Raw genomic sequence first — 15,994 nt, 5'->3', positions numbered from 1 at the left:
CTATTCTTGGATGAATAGATATGTCGTGTAATAAATGGAAGCTTTGAATATTATTTCAAAACAGAACTTGAAGAGTATTTGAAAAGAAATCTTATATATGATCTTGAAATGATTAAATTTATCATTGCAGTGATTGCTGGGATAGTATATAAACATGAAGAACTCACAGACTGTGCCTACGATGAGGGCCGAGAAAAGAAAAAGATTTCAAGACTTGGTGGAAGAAGAAGAAGAATACGTGGGGCTTGCTTTCCCTCCTTTCGATGAAGAAGATCTCATGGCTGCTGAAGCTTCCTATTTTGACCTGTCTGAAGAATTGTTTTTCAGTAGTGTCCACGATGATCGTAAAAGTAAGCCTACTAAGCCATATATGTCCAGCTAGCTTCCTGGTGTGCTTGATATTTTAAAATGGTTTTTGTTTCAACTAATTTGATTTGACTCGTTTTAATCAGGTGCGGAAAGAGTTGAAGGATCTTCAGGAAACCTCAGTGCAGTACAGATCAAGCAGAAAAGGCATGGTAAAGGCAAGGACATGAAGGTTTTAGAGGAGGTCTATAAGCACAAAGACAATGCTTGTAAAGATGCAAATACCGAAACAAAAGCTAAAATCATCGGGTCTAAAAAGACATCGACAAAAGCTGCAATCGGTGATGGAGTCTCCCAAGAGGAGAAGATTAATTTGGCCAAAAGGAAATTTCACGAAAGATACGAGCAAATTGCGAAGGGTTGGTGACTTTAAAATTTCTCACATCTTTATTTTAGTTTCCTTAATTACATGCAATGCACCTTGTTTTTGTATTGTAAGATCTCGATATATATTATTCTCATGTTTTTGCTTTCCTTGCGATCACAGAGAAAAAGAGGAAACAGATTCAAGTTCTTAGCATATCAGAATTGCCTAAAGTTCCTCGAGAGAAATGCAGACCTGTTAAGTATCGCAGTGGTTTTACATCCAAGTTCAAGAGTTTTGCTGGTTGCCACTAGCCTGCTCCAAGTCGCAGCAAGAAGCAAACAACAGCAAAGACAAATCGACTCAGGAAATGGAAGGGTGTCACCTGATCAGAAAAGAAAAGAAGCAACTATTTGAGATTTCTTGATTTCTTGTATAGGGATTTAGAGTAATTTCTTCATTATTAGGATTTAGATTTTCCCATATGATTAATTTTTTATGTTCGTTTGTTTAATATTGCACGATATTGTACCTTTCTCATTTTATCAATAAAAAATCAGCAGTATTTTCTTCACATGGTATTATAGGTAGGTTTTCTTCCTACTAAAAAAAAAATGCAAGGAAAATAAAGTTATAGATAAAAGAAAAAATAAAAATTTCTAAACTAAACAAGAAAATAAAATAAAATAAAGAAACGCTCTTGCATCAATTTGCTATTTGTTGTAGTTATTAAGAAGCATAAATGTCCCCGAATCCAAATTATTGATTATTAGAGACACTTCAGTGATAATTTGAAGAAAACGGTTCATTAATACATCAAAATAGTATGGGTATAAAATTGATATGATAATCAATTTGGGTGCAAAGTTAATACCATTCAAATAGTATGGGGGTATATTTTGATGTTGGCAAAAATAAAAAAAAAAAACCTAGCTATCTAAATATTTTTGGAATTTTTTATTTATTAAATTAATCTATTATAGATATAAAGACAATAAGAAAATAGAAATATAGAGATACAGACGCTAATGATACAGACAGAACTCAAAATTAAGCGATGGATGTTTGATTAGAGATTGTTTGGTATTGTGGTAGTGATTGTTTTTTAAAATATTTTTTTTACTTGTAAATATATCAAAATAATGTATTTTTAAATCATTTTCATATGAGTACATACGTCAAAACGATCTGAAAAGCATAAAAAAAAATATTTTAAAACAAATAACTTTTTTTTTAATTTTTTTTAAAAAATACTTTTAAAACACAAAAACAAACGAGCTCAGTTTTTTTCTAAAAATTCAGAAAGTGAGTTCTTTCTGCAAAAGCTATCCTTTTACCCTACTTACTGCTTAGTATACTTGCTTTTCCTTCTATTATCATTCGCTGCTTCCTAGATTAATTTTTATCTGCCTCCAGATTTATTGCAAGTATTCTTCTTTATCCACTAATCTCTATTTTTGGATTAGTGGATATGTTGTTCATATGGAAGCTTTGATTTATTTCCAAAACAGAACTTACTAGAGTATTTGAAAAGAGATCTTATGTGTGATCTGACATGATTAGTTTTCTCATTGCTGTAATTGTTGGGATAATATATAAACATGAAGAATTCACAGACTGTGTCTACATTAATGGGGGCTGAGAAAGAGAATATTTTCAAGACTTTATAGAGGAGGAGGAAGAAGAAGAAGAAGAAGAAGATGTGGGGCTTGCTTGCCTACCTTTCGATGAAGAAGATTTCATGGCTGCTAAAGCTTCCTATTCCGACTTGTCTGAAGAAGTGTTTTTCAGTAGAATCGACAATGATCAGAAAAGTAAGTCATACCTGTCTAGCTACCTACCTGGTGTGCTTGATCTGATCATATTTGATAATGGTTTTTGTTTCAAATAATTTGATTTGATTCGTTTTAATCAGGTTTAGAAATACCAGTTGAAGGATCTTCGGGAAACCTCAATGCAGTACAGATCAAGCAGAAAAGGCAAGGACATGAAAGTTTTAGAGGAGGTCTGCAGGCACAAGGACATTAATGCTTGTAAAGATACAAAGATAGAAACAAAGCTAAAATCATCGAGTCTAAGAAGACATCGACAAAAGCTGCAATCGGTGATGGAGTCCCCAAGAGGAGAATATTAATTTGGCCAAAAGGAAATTTCACGAAAGATAGGAGCAAATTGCGAAGGGTTGGTGACTTTTAAATTTCTCATATCTTTATTTTAGTGGAATGTGTTGAATAGACCATGGGAATTCCATAAGCTCTTCATCACTGCCTCCAGATTTTCTTATGCTGTGGGATCGGTAAAGTGCTCTCATGTCTTGAGGGAGGGTAATTGTACGGCAGATGCTCTTGCAAAAGAAGGTCCTAACAGAATTGGTGGCTTGGTTCTGACATCTCATACTTTCAAGGTTGATTGAATGTTGTTATGATTATCATGGGAACTTTGCGTCTCCGACTTCTTTTATGCAGGGGCTGGATTTTGATACCATTAAAATTCTGCGAGTTTGTGGCTTTGTTCTGACGTCTCATATTTTGCAGGTGGATTGAATGTTGTTATGATCATCATGGGAACTTTGTGGCTCTGGCTTCTTTTATGCAGGGGCTGGAGTTATAAAATCATTAAAAGTCTATGGGATACAAAGTTCATGGCTTAACGAAGTCATGAACTTGGGGATAAGATAAACCTCTATCTGTACTCAATGACTGCAATCTCTGGTTTTGTTTTATTTTGACTGCCAAATCTTGGCTCTGTGGTATCTTCTGTCGCCCGTCTGGGTTGCTCTGTGCCACCTTCTTAGGCCTTATTCTTCTGCTTATATATATAAAAAAAACAAGGTGATTGATTCTTGGAAGGAATCATGGTGAATCTTGTCATCTAAGCTGATCATTTTACGGAGTCCTGTGAGAAACAGAACAGGCATGTTTTAGGCAAGAATCAAATAAGGGAAGGCGTCTGATGAGCAATGCCTTCCCCTTAAGCAGCTGGTCCTGTCAGAATATTTCCTGACACACCCAAGGTTCTGACAGATGAAAGCCTCCCCAGACATGAAAAATTGTTGTCATTTAAGTTTATAGCAAGGACCTCGATCCGGTTCTCTCAACTTTGATGATGAGACTTCCCAACTTACAACAACATACACCATCCATTTATCAGTACAAAGTTTACAACACGTACATCGACATTTTGAAATATGAGAATAGAAGATACACGAAACCTTGATTCTCAGAGCAACCAACTAAACTATTCTCAAAAATAAGTCGACACTCTTCCATTCTTTGAAAGGCAGAATCAAGGATGCATTGAGATACAAATCCCCTAATGTCAAATCCTTTGCAAATTTGACAAGGACTCAAGATAAGGGATTTATTACAGGTTAAAATCCTGAAAAACTAATAATAACACTATAATTATGGAAAGATTTTTAAAATACTTAATTTTATTTCTTCACATCTCCATTTGCCAAAATACAATCTTTTATATAGAAAAAAAAACTAGAAAAGCATCGTAATAAAAAAATATGAGAATAAAAATAGAAAAAAATAAAATTAACTAAGAAAAATATTTGTTTTTCTAAAAAATTTCTTACATCAATTTCTCTGGGTTAGAAGAAACTTGTTATCGAGTTTAGTCTTTAGTTAAAAATTGTGTTCCATCAAGAATATTTTCTTATGTGTGAGCCACCCTATAGGGGTCCTTAACATCTCTGTACGAACCATTTCATCATGAGTTTTTAACGCAATGCTTTTCTGTAGACTGTTTTATTATGGATTCATAACACAACATATCTGTGGAGGTTATTTCATCATAGATCTCATATGTAGGATTTCGAATGACAGCAATTAATGTGGATGGAAATAACACATTGATTTCTGAATGTTTTTTTCTCGAGGGAAACTTCCTCATTTCCTTTTACATAAGCTCATCATGTTTTACAATTTTTATTAGCCATGGTTGTTATACAGAACACAACAGACCAAATAATCATCGAGAATCATTGTATATACCAATTGATACAGAAATGAGTGAAGGAAAAGGGATTTCTTCTAGCCATGGTTGATTGATCCACGCTTTGATCTCCAAGAGACCAATCATCTCTTCCTTCAAACAACCATGACAATGGCACCACTTGTTAACCAAAGCCGAAGTCACCGCCAACATCCACACCCATTTTTGCCTCATTTTTATTGCACTACGGCACTTCTTGCTGTCGTATCTCTTTGATATTTGCCTTTTGTCAACTGTCATTGATTTTTATTTTTTTTTATCTCGGAGAGTTGGAATTATTCGAGGAGCCTTTGACTCGGTCAATTTAATTGTCTTCTTTTCCGGCAACACTCGTTTACCAAAGCCAACGAAACCAACAACCAAGTACTAGTCATAATAACAAACTCTTATGTCCGAAATATCCTTAACTTCGACTATAACATAGATGCCTTGAGATGAGATCCCTCCATGCTCTAAATATTACGTAGAAGCACGCATTATGCCATATCTGAAGTTTAGGATAACCAGCATGCATCCCCCTTTTTTACTACAAATGCATACACTGATATAAAATTCAACTGTGAAAGTAAACTCTTAGTGTAAACTCGGTGTTTCATGGATTTGCACCTGGTTTGGTCAAGTCATTGGGCCAATCTCACCGCCCGGGCCGAAACAAAGGTTGCCCTTTTATACCAGGGACGCGATTCCGATCAATTATTTGAGGAGACACCTTCATCACTTAAATTGTATTTTCTTCCTTGGTAGAAAATAAAGAAAATAAATTGGTACATCCCAATTTTATTTTGGATGAGGGAATTAGTTTCGACCACGGTTTTAGAAATCTAGGATAAATAACAATTTATTCATTGAGAATAAATTTTGCAGGATGTAGTTCTTACTGGGAAAAAGAAAACAAAAATTGTAGCATGATTTGAAGCATAATGAAAAAGAGAAATGAGCACCTTTCCTGTTTCCTCGTTCGTTTCCGTTCCATTCAAAATGTCTTATGCTTGATTGCTAGAATGATAGTACTCATTCAACAGACTCATTTTAACCATCAAAACCCCAAAGAAATTCTCGAAAACAAGTAAAAAAACTGAGTCCGAAATTGGGGCAAGCAACTCTATCCACTCTCATTAGAAATGCATAGGAAACCGAATTGTCCCTATCTCACAGGTTATTTATCATAAAGATAACTTAGCATGTCCATGCATGTCAAATGCATCATCCTAACTACCCATCCAACATTTGTTCTCCAGTCAACAAGAAAGTCAGCTTTACAAATTGTAGCTCCACTACCACTTCAATGTTTTCCCAAACTCTCCAAGAATTAAGCCAACTATTTAAATTTTGTTCACTAGGAGACAACAACTACCTTCCTTTCCATCTCTTCTTTTTTTTGTCATTTTTTTCTACATAGTACATCCTGATAGACTATAGGATGCGGAGAGGAAACCTAAACAGGTTTTCCATAATCTTAGTCAAGGAGATGCCCATTCAAAGTAATGACAGCGGGCACCTCTAGTGGCAGTCCAGTTGCCACAACCAAAGAACAGGCTACCTTGCTTCGGTCCAGGCTTTCGAACCATTCCTTTGCTGCTCTTCACACCACAGAAACAGAAGGGGTGATATGGGAAAACAGGAATATGAATTTCCTTAAGCTTATGAGGTTGGTGTGGTGCAAGGGACAGGTTCTCAGCGGACTGCTTGCATGACAATGAACTGTCAGTTGTGTGCCACATCAGTGAGTTGGTGATAGAGAATCTGATGCCCCGGCGCATAAGTAGAGCAAGCAGACGAGCGGTATTTTTGGCATCATCCAGCCCACAGTGAGCACGGCCCTGCCAGTGTAGGCCTGCCATCTCAACAGCCTCCTTCAGACATCTTGCACCACCAAATATGTCACAGAAAGGAACTTTTAAGTTGATCCATCTGGCAAATGTTAAAAAAAAATAAAATTGAAATCATGTTAAGAGGGACTTTCAACATGTCTGCCAAAAAATAAATGCAACAGAGTTCCAGTTTATTCAAAATGAAAAATAGCTTGTGCAGAAGATTAATACATTTATAATGGAAAGGTTTTTAATCAAAAGGCTAATATATGATCATTTACCGGTTAAAATAAGGAGGCTTCCTGATCTTCTTGAATCGGCACTCAGATTCCAACATCACCCGACAATCCCAGTTCGACCATGTCACCACGGCAAATTTGGTGTTTTTTATCCCTTTATTCTCAAGCCATTTATCATGCCTGAGGAGTGCCTCACTAAGAGTAACACCTCTGTCCACCTGGAACCACACAGAAATACAAGAATAAGATAGAGGTTAAATGAAGTTCATCAAAATAGTTAAGCAAGAGAGATTAACATAAAGCTAATTTTAAGAAACTAGTTGAGGTAGGAAAACGTTAAAAAGTATGGCCAGCTTGCAGAAAAGCAAAGAAATGATTCATATTGCAAAACCTAAGAAAAAAAGGACAGCACTTGCCACTAACTTCTACCAATCCACAAGGTCCCTTCATACCTTGTGTGCTTCATTGCTCTTTTCAAGCACAATAAAATGCTTCAATATCCATTTGAGACAAAAAAAGAAGACTTCTATGAGCCTAAAAGTACTAGTGTTTATATCGCATTGTCATAGAACATTCTTTTTGACAACATTCCAACTTGGGACAATTGCATCAGTCCATATCCAACTTTCATTCTATGCCAAGCCCAGTGAAACCAACCGCTGACAATGTTGAAACCACATTGCTTTGTATTTGACATGGAATCAATACCCCACTACTAAATAAGTAGACCAAATGGAAGTTACACCTGAGAAATTTTATATTACTCCTGGAATTACCAGCAATACTTACTCCATGAAGAGAGTGGTAGATACAAGGAAGAGATAGAAAGCAGAGGGAGTACGTAAAAAAATGTTCATGTATGTGGAAATAAAAAAATCATCTTTTAAGGGTCCCAAAGCAATTTTTCTATCTCTCCATTATGTTTATCTCTCTCTTCATGAAGTATTGGTAATTACTCCTAAAGTAAACTAAAAATTTTCGTTGCACACTATTTACGCTTTTAAAGGGAAAGTCAGTCTGCCAAACCTAGTACAAAGTAAATTGAACACCAATGACAACATTCCAAGAAATACTTATTACTCTTTTCTAAACGGTAAGGAATTCCAAGCTAACCTGGATTTGCTGGATACCAGTCAGATCCTTGCAGAAATCACTCAGGAGCTGATTGCAAGTTGGCCGCACATATGTCTGAAAACAAGCTTCTAGTTGACCAGTTACACTGCTCACGATGACAGATGGAAACTCAATTATCTCTTGTGGATGAGGATTTCTTTCCTTGTCGCAAGTAGCCTCAAAATCTATGACCACAAAATATTGAAAATCTTGGAACTGGATCTCAAATGGATGACCTTGAGAAAACATACTGAAAGGAGCATGCTGAAATCGAGTCTCTGGAGGAAAGGGATAAAACTGGCTCTCAAAACAATTCATTTGGTGCTGCTGCATCTTTTGAGAGTCTGGATAAAAGGTCGGCCATGAGCCAAAATCATGATGGTAGGCAGGTTTGTTGTGAAATTCACTTGGAAGTTCAAGAAACTCACTGCTTAGTGAGTGAACTGGTTCAACAACATCCCTGCCTGGGTGAGCACCAATTTCTTCTTTAAACTCAGGAAACCCTTCAAAGGAATTCCCACAAGGGAATCCCTTGATTTGGAGGCATTTTAAGGAGGCCTCACAGCTCCTTTGCATAGTTTCTGGTAAGAAGAAATGAAAAACAGAACACTTGAGATAATTTAATTTTGATAATCTGATATCATCAACCATATTTAACTATCCTGATAAACAGTAAAACAAGCACGAGCTGCCAAGTGCGTAAATCCTGGGAAAGGCTCCAAGTAATAATGTATCGAGAAAGAAAAGGTGGCACATCATATGCAAATAAATAAGGCCCCAAAAGGGGACTACATAAAAAAGAAAAAAAGAATACAAAAAAAAAATGCTGCTACATGGATAGGGAACTGCATATATTCCTTGCATACTAAAGCAAAGCCTTTGTAGATAATCTGCACCTTCATATCTAGTGATGTGATGACACAACATGTATATGTTGAAAAAAAGCTAGGATTCTCAAGCTCTAAGATTACAACCATAAACATGGTAGAAAAAAAGAGAAAATCTCTGATATTTTAATAAAAGTTCAAATAGTCTGAATATTCTAACAAAAATAAACTAGATATCCCTAATTATGCCAGCTCTAGACCTAGAATCCTTATAGGAAAAGTATTCCAAATTAAAATTCATCTATCTAGTAGAATCTATCTACAATAGATCCTAAATAGTAAAACACTAATTAAATTAAAAGTCATAATCTAAATAAGAAAAATAATCCAAATACAATAGGGTAAATAAAGACAATCTTGCACAGTAACTTCCGGATCTTATTTGAAGGACTTTCCAATCTCCGATCATCATGAAATTTTAACCCAATAGGAAACAAGGCTTTTAGAATCTCCTTTCAAAATTTCAATTTGATCCAACGATCGAATTAATAGTTGTGCTTGATTTAGAAAACCATGTCTTGGACTTTTATAAACTCCTCAAAACCTAAAAATCTTAACCATTAATGAAATAATACAATAAACATTATTATGCCAAGAATATTAAAGAAATTTCCCCACGTCGGTCCTCTCTATTTCCGAAAAACCCGCCCTTGAGTTATCTGTCAATAATTGCACTATTCCACTCCAAAGAAACAAATACTTTGAATATGGCATTGTAGCCAACATATTCATGAAGTAGCATGTATTTGACCCATGAACTTCAAAATTTAATTCATGATGTGTACATGCTAAAGAAAAATTAATATTTAATGTTAAATTTTATGTTCCTATGAAGTCCACTTACCTCAAACTTGACCTCCTCATCATCTAAGACTTCCAATATTTCAACTTTGTATATAAAGAAACTTCAAAATAATCTTTCATAATATGAGAATTGTCAGAAATTACCATGTCCTCTATGTTTTTGTTTGAAAGATCTTCATTCTTGACTAAAAGATCATTGTTAGCCACTATCTTCTCAAACTTAAGGTCAAAAGACTGAAACTGTTTGTCAACACCTTTTTTGGTCATGTTATCTTCAACATAATTAGATAACTTAGATTTGTTTTCTCACCAAACTACTCCACATTGAACATAAAGCAAATAATGCTTATCTATCCAATATAAAATCTCCTCGTAATCTTGTATAAACTCCAAAATTAATGATCATCTCAAATCTTTCTATTAATGGAGTTAAAGGCTTACCAGTACAAGTTCAATATTCTAGAACTTCAAACCACCATTTTCTGGCACAACAAGAAAATTTGTCTACTACAAGCCATACTTTTTTATAATAAAGAATCTTGTTGAAATACAAGTAGGCTTCTAACTCTGTTAACCAATTAATAAATCTTTTCTTTGAAAATCTTTCATTATAAAAAGGAATCTCATTGAATTTAGGAATATATCTGTGTTCAACATGCCTCAAGGTAAGTCTCTAGGAAAATTTCTCTCCTCTTCACGATCCTTGTTTGCATTTTCCATAAGCTAAAGGACCTGTTCTTTAGACAGTGCTGCCACATTTTGCGATAGTCCTACCACAACCTGCTCTAACTGATTATGTGCTGCCTTTTGTGCCCGCACAGTGCCCCAGATGACCTCCATTCCTACATTGCGGGGTAGTTTGTTACCATCTCCATCCATCAAATAGGCCAATCTGCTCTGATACGAATTTAAGCAGTGCATAGCATGGATAGAAATTAGGGTTCCCAAGCCCTAAGGTTATAACCATAAACACTGTAGAGAAATGGAGAAAATCTCTGATATTTTATTGAAAATTTATCTAATTTGAATGTTCTATCACAAATAAACTAGACATCCTTATTTATACTAGTTTTGAAACTAGAATCCTTATAAGAAAAGGATTCTAAATTAAAACTTAACTAATTAATAGAATCCATCTAGCATTATGATTATTAAATACTAGAATACTAATTAAATTAAAAGTTCTAATCTAAATAGGAAAAAGAATCCAAATACAACAAGGTAAATAAAGATAATTTCGCACAATAACTTCCGAGCCTTATTTGAAGGCCTTCCCGATCTTCAATCATCATGAAATTTTAACCCAAAAGGAAACAGCGCCTTCAGAATCTTCTGTCAAAATTTCAACTCAATCCAATGGTTAGGTTAAAAGTTATGCTTGATTTACCAACTGCATATTGGACTCTTCTTAAGCTCTTCAAAACCTAAAAATCTTAACCATTAATGAAATGGTACAATAAACATTATTATGACAAGAATATTGAAGAAAATGTCTCACATCACATGAGCATTTACTTGCCTTTTCCTTTCTTCTGAGATAACCAAAAACTTTACAAGAGGACACCAAGGGAATGAAATCCAACCACAAACTAAGAACTCTGGTTACAAGAAATTGATCTGCCAAATCTATAATGAAAGAAACATCTTCAATAAATGGCTTTTTAGACCAAAAGTGCAGAGTTAAATCCTAAAAATAAGTCAAAAGCAACTCTTCCCCTCAGAAGCCTTCCTTGTACATCCCCTCTACTTTAGCCAAAAACAAGAAGAGTTTAGAATTTTTTTTCTCTTATTCGTATACAATTTTATAGCCCGTCAAGTGAACACTTCACAATCTTCAGCATTCCAAGTAAAAGATGCATCCTATGACACACTTCCTGAAGCAAAAATCCACATAATAGATAACCAAAGCCTACTTAACCCTAGCCAACAAAAAAACAAGATCTAGAAATAGCTCCTTTTAAATGGTATTACATCAATTAGCTCATCATTCAAACCACAAGAATGCATCTAGATACCGAAGCACAATTATATGAATTTAAAACACCTAGGTCTTTCCCTTCTACCAAACATAAATCACATACAAAGTGCACATTTTAGACATGCTACAACTAGTTGCTTGGCCAAGTTGTTTCTTACAAACAAATCATTTTGTGTAGGTACACAGATTTCAAATCCAACTTTCTGGTATAAGATCAAGACAAGTGATTTTCCAACTAGCAGATGGAGACATATAGGCTTCAAGGTCTCAAGTCGTCTCAATTGTTTATCTCTCATGAAATGAAAAATTGGCTGGAAAGGAAGAGGTGAAACAAACTGTTGTGAAGATGGCAAAAGAGAAGGCCCCTTGTTTGGCAAGTTTTACCGAGATTATTGGAAAACTGTCATGGATGAACAAATTAAGGTTTTTAATAGATTTTATTTGAATGAGGTTGCATGAAGGAGAACAAACTTATGTTCATTACACTAATTCCCAAGATATCCTGTTGTCAAGGGTTTTGGGCTTTTTAGTTTACTAATGTGCCTGTGTAAAATATTAACTTAGGAGCCAATAAAATCTGCAAGGTATACACATTCTGCTCATGCTTCTGTAGTTGGGAACTAAATTGGATGTACTTTAGCTAGTTGGTGGATGACATTAGAAGGAGAAGTAAGCAGGCATAGTTGTAGAATTGGATTTTGAGAAGGCCATGATCAGGTAAATTGATACTTTCTTGATGATTCTTAGAAAGTGAGGGTGATCAGTGGAGGGACTAGATTATGAGAGTTCTGTCCTCAAGTGTTATTGATTATTGTGAAAGATGAGCCTTCAATCTCATGTTATTCAATGCTATTCTACAAAAAACAAATGGTAAAACTTAGATCCAACCTGGATGTCATTTAAAATCCTCATCAAGGTCAATTTATTAAGGGGATTGAAGATCCTGCTCAATCAGACCATCTCATCAAAAGAATTTATATTTTAAGTACTTTAGAATGACAAGTGTTTTTGGAGAAGATAAATTAACATAATGTTTTCTTCTCTAAAAATCCACATTGAACCAAATTCCTCGTGGCTAAAACAACAAATAGTTTCACTAATCTTTTATATTTTCTATATAGTTATAATCACAAGACACCTGTTATGGCAGCATTTATACCAAAATTACATGCAACTCTGCGCCGATTGTACACACCTAAAGCAACATGTGACAGGATCACGATTAAACTGGTACAGAACCATGCCAGGACCAGGATCAAAACTCTTCGATTCAACAATCACCAAACCATTTTATGAACCTAGGCTCTAGATGTGGAAACCTACATTGTGCATCCACTCAACAAGTAACAAAGTTCAAGTCACACAAATGCACAGAACACCACCACTCGAGTGTTTAATTCGAGTCTCAAATTCCTCATACGCCTGCAATTTCACACAATTCCTCACTGACATCCAAATCTCCCCAAAGCATAAAATCACATATCCTCCACTCTACTAGAATTTCTAAACATTCAGGTAGCAATCACTCCACCAGCAACCAAATCAAAAACTGAACCCTCAAACTCCAACCACATCCCTCAGCAACACCACAACACATTCACCAACCTTGTTATGCCTCAAAGCTAAACTACACAGCAGTGATGATCACAAAGTAACCAACACTGAAAAAACCCCCAAGTCTCCATCTTTACCATTCAATCCTCCATTATAAACAAAACCCATTATAGAGAATCAATCAAAAAATATTATTGCATCAAAAAAATAAGATTACACAAACGCACATATAATTGAACTAACATTCAAAATAGATAAAAAAAAATCAAAATTCAGAAAAAAAAAAGAAAAAAGAAAACCCAGAAGAGAAAACACGACAAAACAGAGCATAAACATACCTTTACTTTCAAGGGCCATCATGATCTTGTGTATAATTAAGATCCACCAGCACGTACATCAGATCTTCCTCTGTTTAGCCCACCTATACACACCAATCACAGAGATTAATTACTTACAAGTATAAATATACGGCTCTTAATACACCAGATATTTCACTTTTAGTATCAGCATCGAGAGAAATCCAAGAGAGAGGAGGAGAAGATACCTGGTGTGATTGGAAGATGCAAGAGACAGGGAAGGAGGTTATGCAGCTTATGCTTATAAGATACTCTATTTTTTTTTATAATATAGTTTTTATTTAATTTTAATTATTAGTGCAATATATAATTATATTAGTGATATGTATTTTATTTTTACCAGAAAAAATTACCTTTTCCGAATAATTAATCAATGACTGTAGTCCACTTTCTTAAATCAGCTTGTTTTCATATTACAAATTTTAAAAATATTATAAAAAAATAATTTATATTGCTTTGGATTTAAATGATTTGCTTAAAATTTAATTAAAAAAATACATTTAAATTTAATAATAAAAAATTAAGATTCTGTGAAAAACTTATTGAGAACAAATTTTGAAGGAAAATAAAATAATAGTATGCATGCAATTATGTTGCTGCTTGGTTATAGTGTTTTTAAGCACTTAAAGGGGAAGTGTTTTTTTTAGAAAGTTGTGGAGGCCCGAGTAAGAGAAAAAAAGAGTAAAAATAAATTAATTGTGGACACTTGTTTAGCTCGAGTTATTAAGAATATGTTTGGAAATACGGGTTAATCCGTGTTTTTTAAAAAATTAATTTTTTTTATTAGAAAATAATTTTTTAATATGTTTTGAATTGTTTTGATACGCTGATCTTAAAAATAATTTTTTTAAAATAAAAAAACATCATTTTAATGCATTTCAGCATGAAAAACATTTTGAAAAACAACCGCAGCCACATTCCCAAACAAATTCTAAATTGATCTAAGGCGTGGTTCTTATGTTACGTGGGTTATTCAGTAAATTCAAATCAATACTGTTTGGAGATTTAAAAAAAAAAATTATATTATTTTGAATTTTAAAAAGTCTAATCAAATTTTAACTAAATTGATTGAGTTAATAGTTAATATATTAGGTAAATCATATTTAATCAAGTCAACTTTCACTTATTTAATTTGAAAATAAACTCAGATCAAGTCATTAGATTTACTAAACATGTCAGTCAGGTAGGGTTTAAGCATGATTTATTTTGTGTTTGAAATTGCATTTAAATATATTTAAAACATATGTTGATGTTAAATAAAAATTAAATAAAAAAATTATTTAATACATTTTAAGAGAAAAAATAATGCATCATAATACCAAATATACTTTAAAGCCTGTTTGGAAACGCAGACCAACCCGTGTAAAAAAAAGTTTAATTTTTTTTACTAAAAATTAATTTTTTATCGTTTTGATGCACTGATTTCAAAAATAATTTTTTAAAAATAAAAAAATATTATTTTAATGTATTTCAGCATGAAAAACACTTTAAAAAACAACCGCAACCACATTTAATTTTACTATTTCAATTAATGTTGGGGAGTTTAAGATATATTTTTTTATTTTGTGAAATTTGCACGGCAGCAGGAGAAGAAGAAGAAAAGAGAGGAAAAAAAAACAGGAATAGAAGGGTTTCAGGTTTGATGCGAGAACTGTGCAAATGGTATAATTGAGAGCTTGGAATTGTGATCATGGAAGATTTTTGTTTTTGCAGTTGGATGGATATTTTTGTGTTGTTTTGATGGGCCTACGAAGATTTTTTTTTCTTGCACGGATTGGTTTTTTTTTTTTTTGGAGTTTTTTTCTGGATATATTTTACAAAAAATCCAATCATTTAGTTACTGCCCTTTATAGTTAAATACACACGGCATAGATTACGAAGATTAATTGATGATCAATGAAATTATTTATAATATATTTTGAAGATTGCTGGTGTATTTAAACATTTACAATGAATATTAATTAATTTCATGAATTATTAAATAAAATATTAATTTAATAAAACATGATTAATCCAACCATGTTTTTAGTAAATTTTTTTTTAGTTTAACATGGGTGTCCGGGCCAACTTGTGCGCACCTTGACTAATCCCACGGGTCCTGAAGTTAACGACCATGTAAATCTCTAGTGGCTATCATATGAGCAACCACAGGGCTCGAACCTGAGATTACAGAAAGAGCAAATCTCTTGATCCCAAGTTTTTATCACTGGACCACCACCTAGATAATTTGTTTTTAGTAATTTTAGTGACTCACAAGGTCAGCGTAAAAGAATTAAAAATAGAACTTTAATGATTTAATAAAAATAATTAATTTAAATTTACTCGTTGACTCAGCTAGACTTTTACCCTTCTGCACAAAAGAAAACTACAGTGGGACTTTTCTCCCAATCGGACCGGGTTTTCCTAGATCCAGTTTTAAGTCCAGGCTCGTCTGATTTTTCAGCTCCGAGGCTATAAAGCCCGTGGATCGCACGATCCAAACAGATCGTGAATCACGTCGTTGATCCATGAGTCAAAAGACGCGGTTTTAAATCCAGTAGAAAAAGGCCCATAACACACCAACCCGTTTTGTATTACCGT

At 34.0% G+C, this 15,994-nt stretch overlaps 1 protein-coding gene across 3 annotated transcripts; it reads right to left on the bottom strand.

Moving 5' to 3' along the window:
* Positions 1–5,759: 5,759 nt before the first annotated feature.
* On the bottom strand, positions 5,760–13,684 carry LOC7476837 (uncharacterized). 3 transcript variants are annotated; one of them, XM_052456749.1, is made up of 6 exons: positions 13,603–13,684; positions 13,397–13,479; positions 8,264–8,416; positions 7,836–8,179; positions 6,765–6,940; positions 5,760–6,583 (listed from the first exon to the last, which is right to left on the bottom strand). In XM_052456749.1, exons 2-6 carry the CDS (start codon positions 13,416–13,418, stop codon positions 6,133–6,135), a joined length of 1,146 nt encoding a protein of 381 aa, XP_052312709.1. In that variant the 5' UTR covers positions 13,419–13,479; positions 13,603–13,684; the 3' UTR covers positions 5,760–6,132. The 3 variants fall into 3 exon arrangements, with proteins under 3 accessions (XP_052312709.1, XP_002299190.1, XP_006368641.1); XM_002299154.4 differs by having other exon boundaries at positions 7,836–8,416; XM_006368579.3 differs by having other exon boundaries at positions 5,760–6,535; positions 7,836–8,416.
* Between the last annotated feature and the right edge of the window lie 2,310 nt (positions 13,685–15,994).

This window comes from Populus trichocarpa, chromosome 1 (genome assembly GCF_000002775.5).
Source record: "Populus trichocarpa isolate Nisqually-1 chromosome 1, P.trichocarpa_v4.1, whole genome shotgun sequence".
Taxonomy (NCBI): domain Eukaryota; kingdom Viridiplantae; phylum Streptophyta; class Magnoliopsida; order Malpighiales; family Salicaceae; genus Populus; species Populus trichocarpa.
The sequence above is the reverse complement of the archived record's forward strand: the minus strand, read 5'-3'. Positions and strand labels throughout refer to the sequence as shown.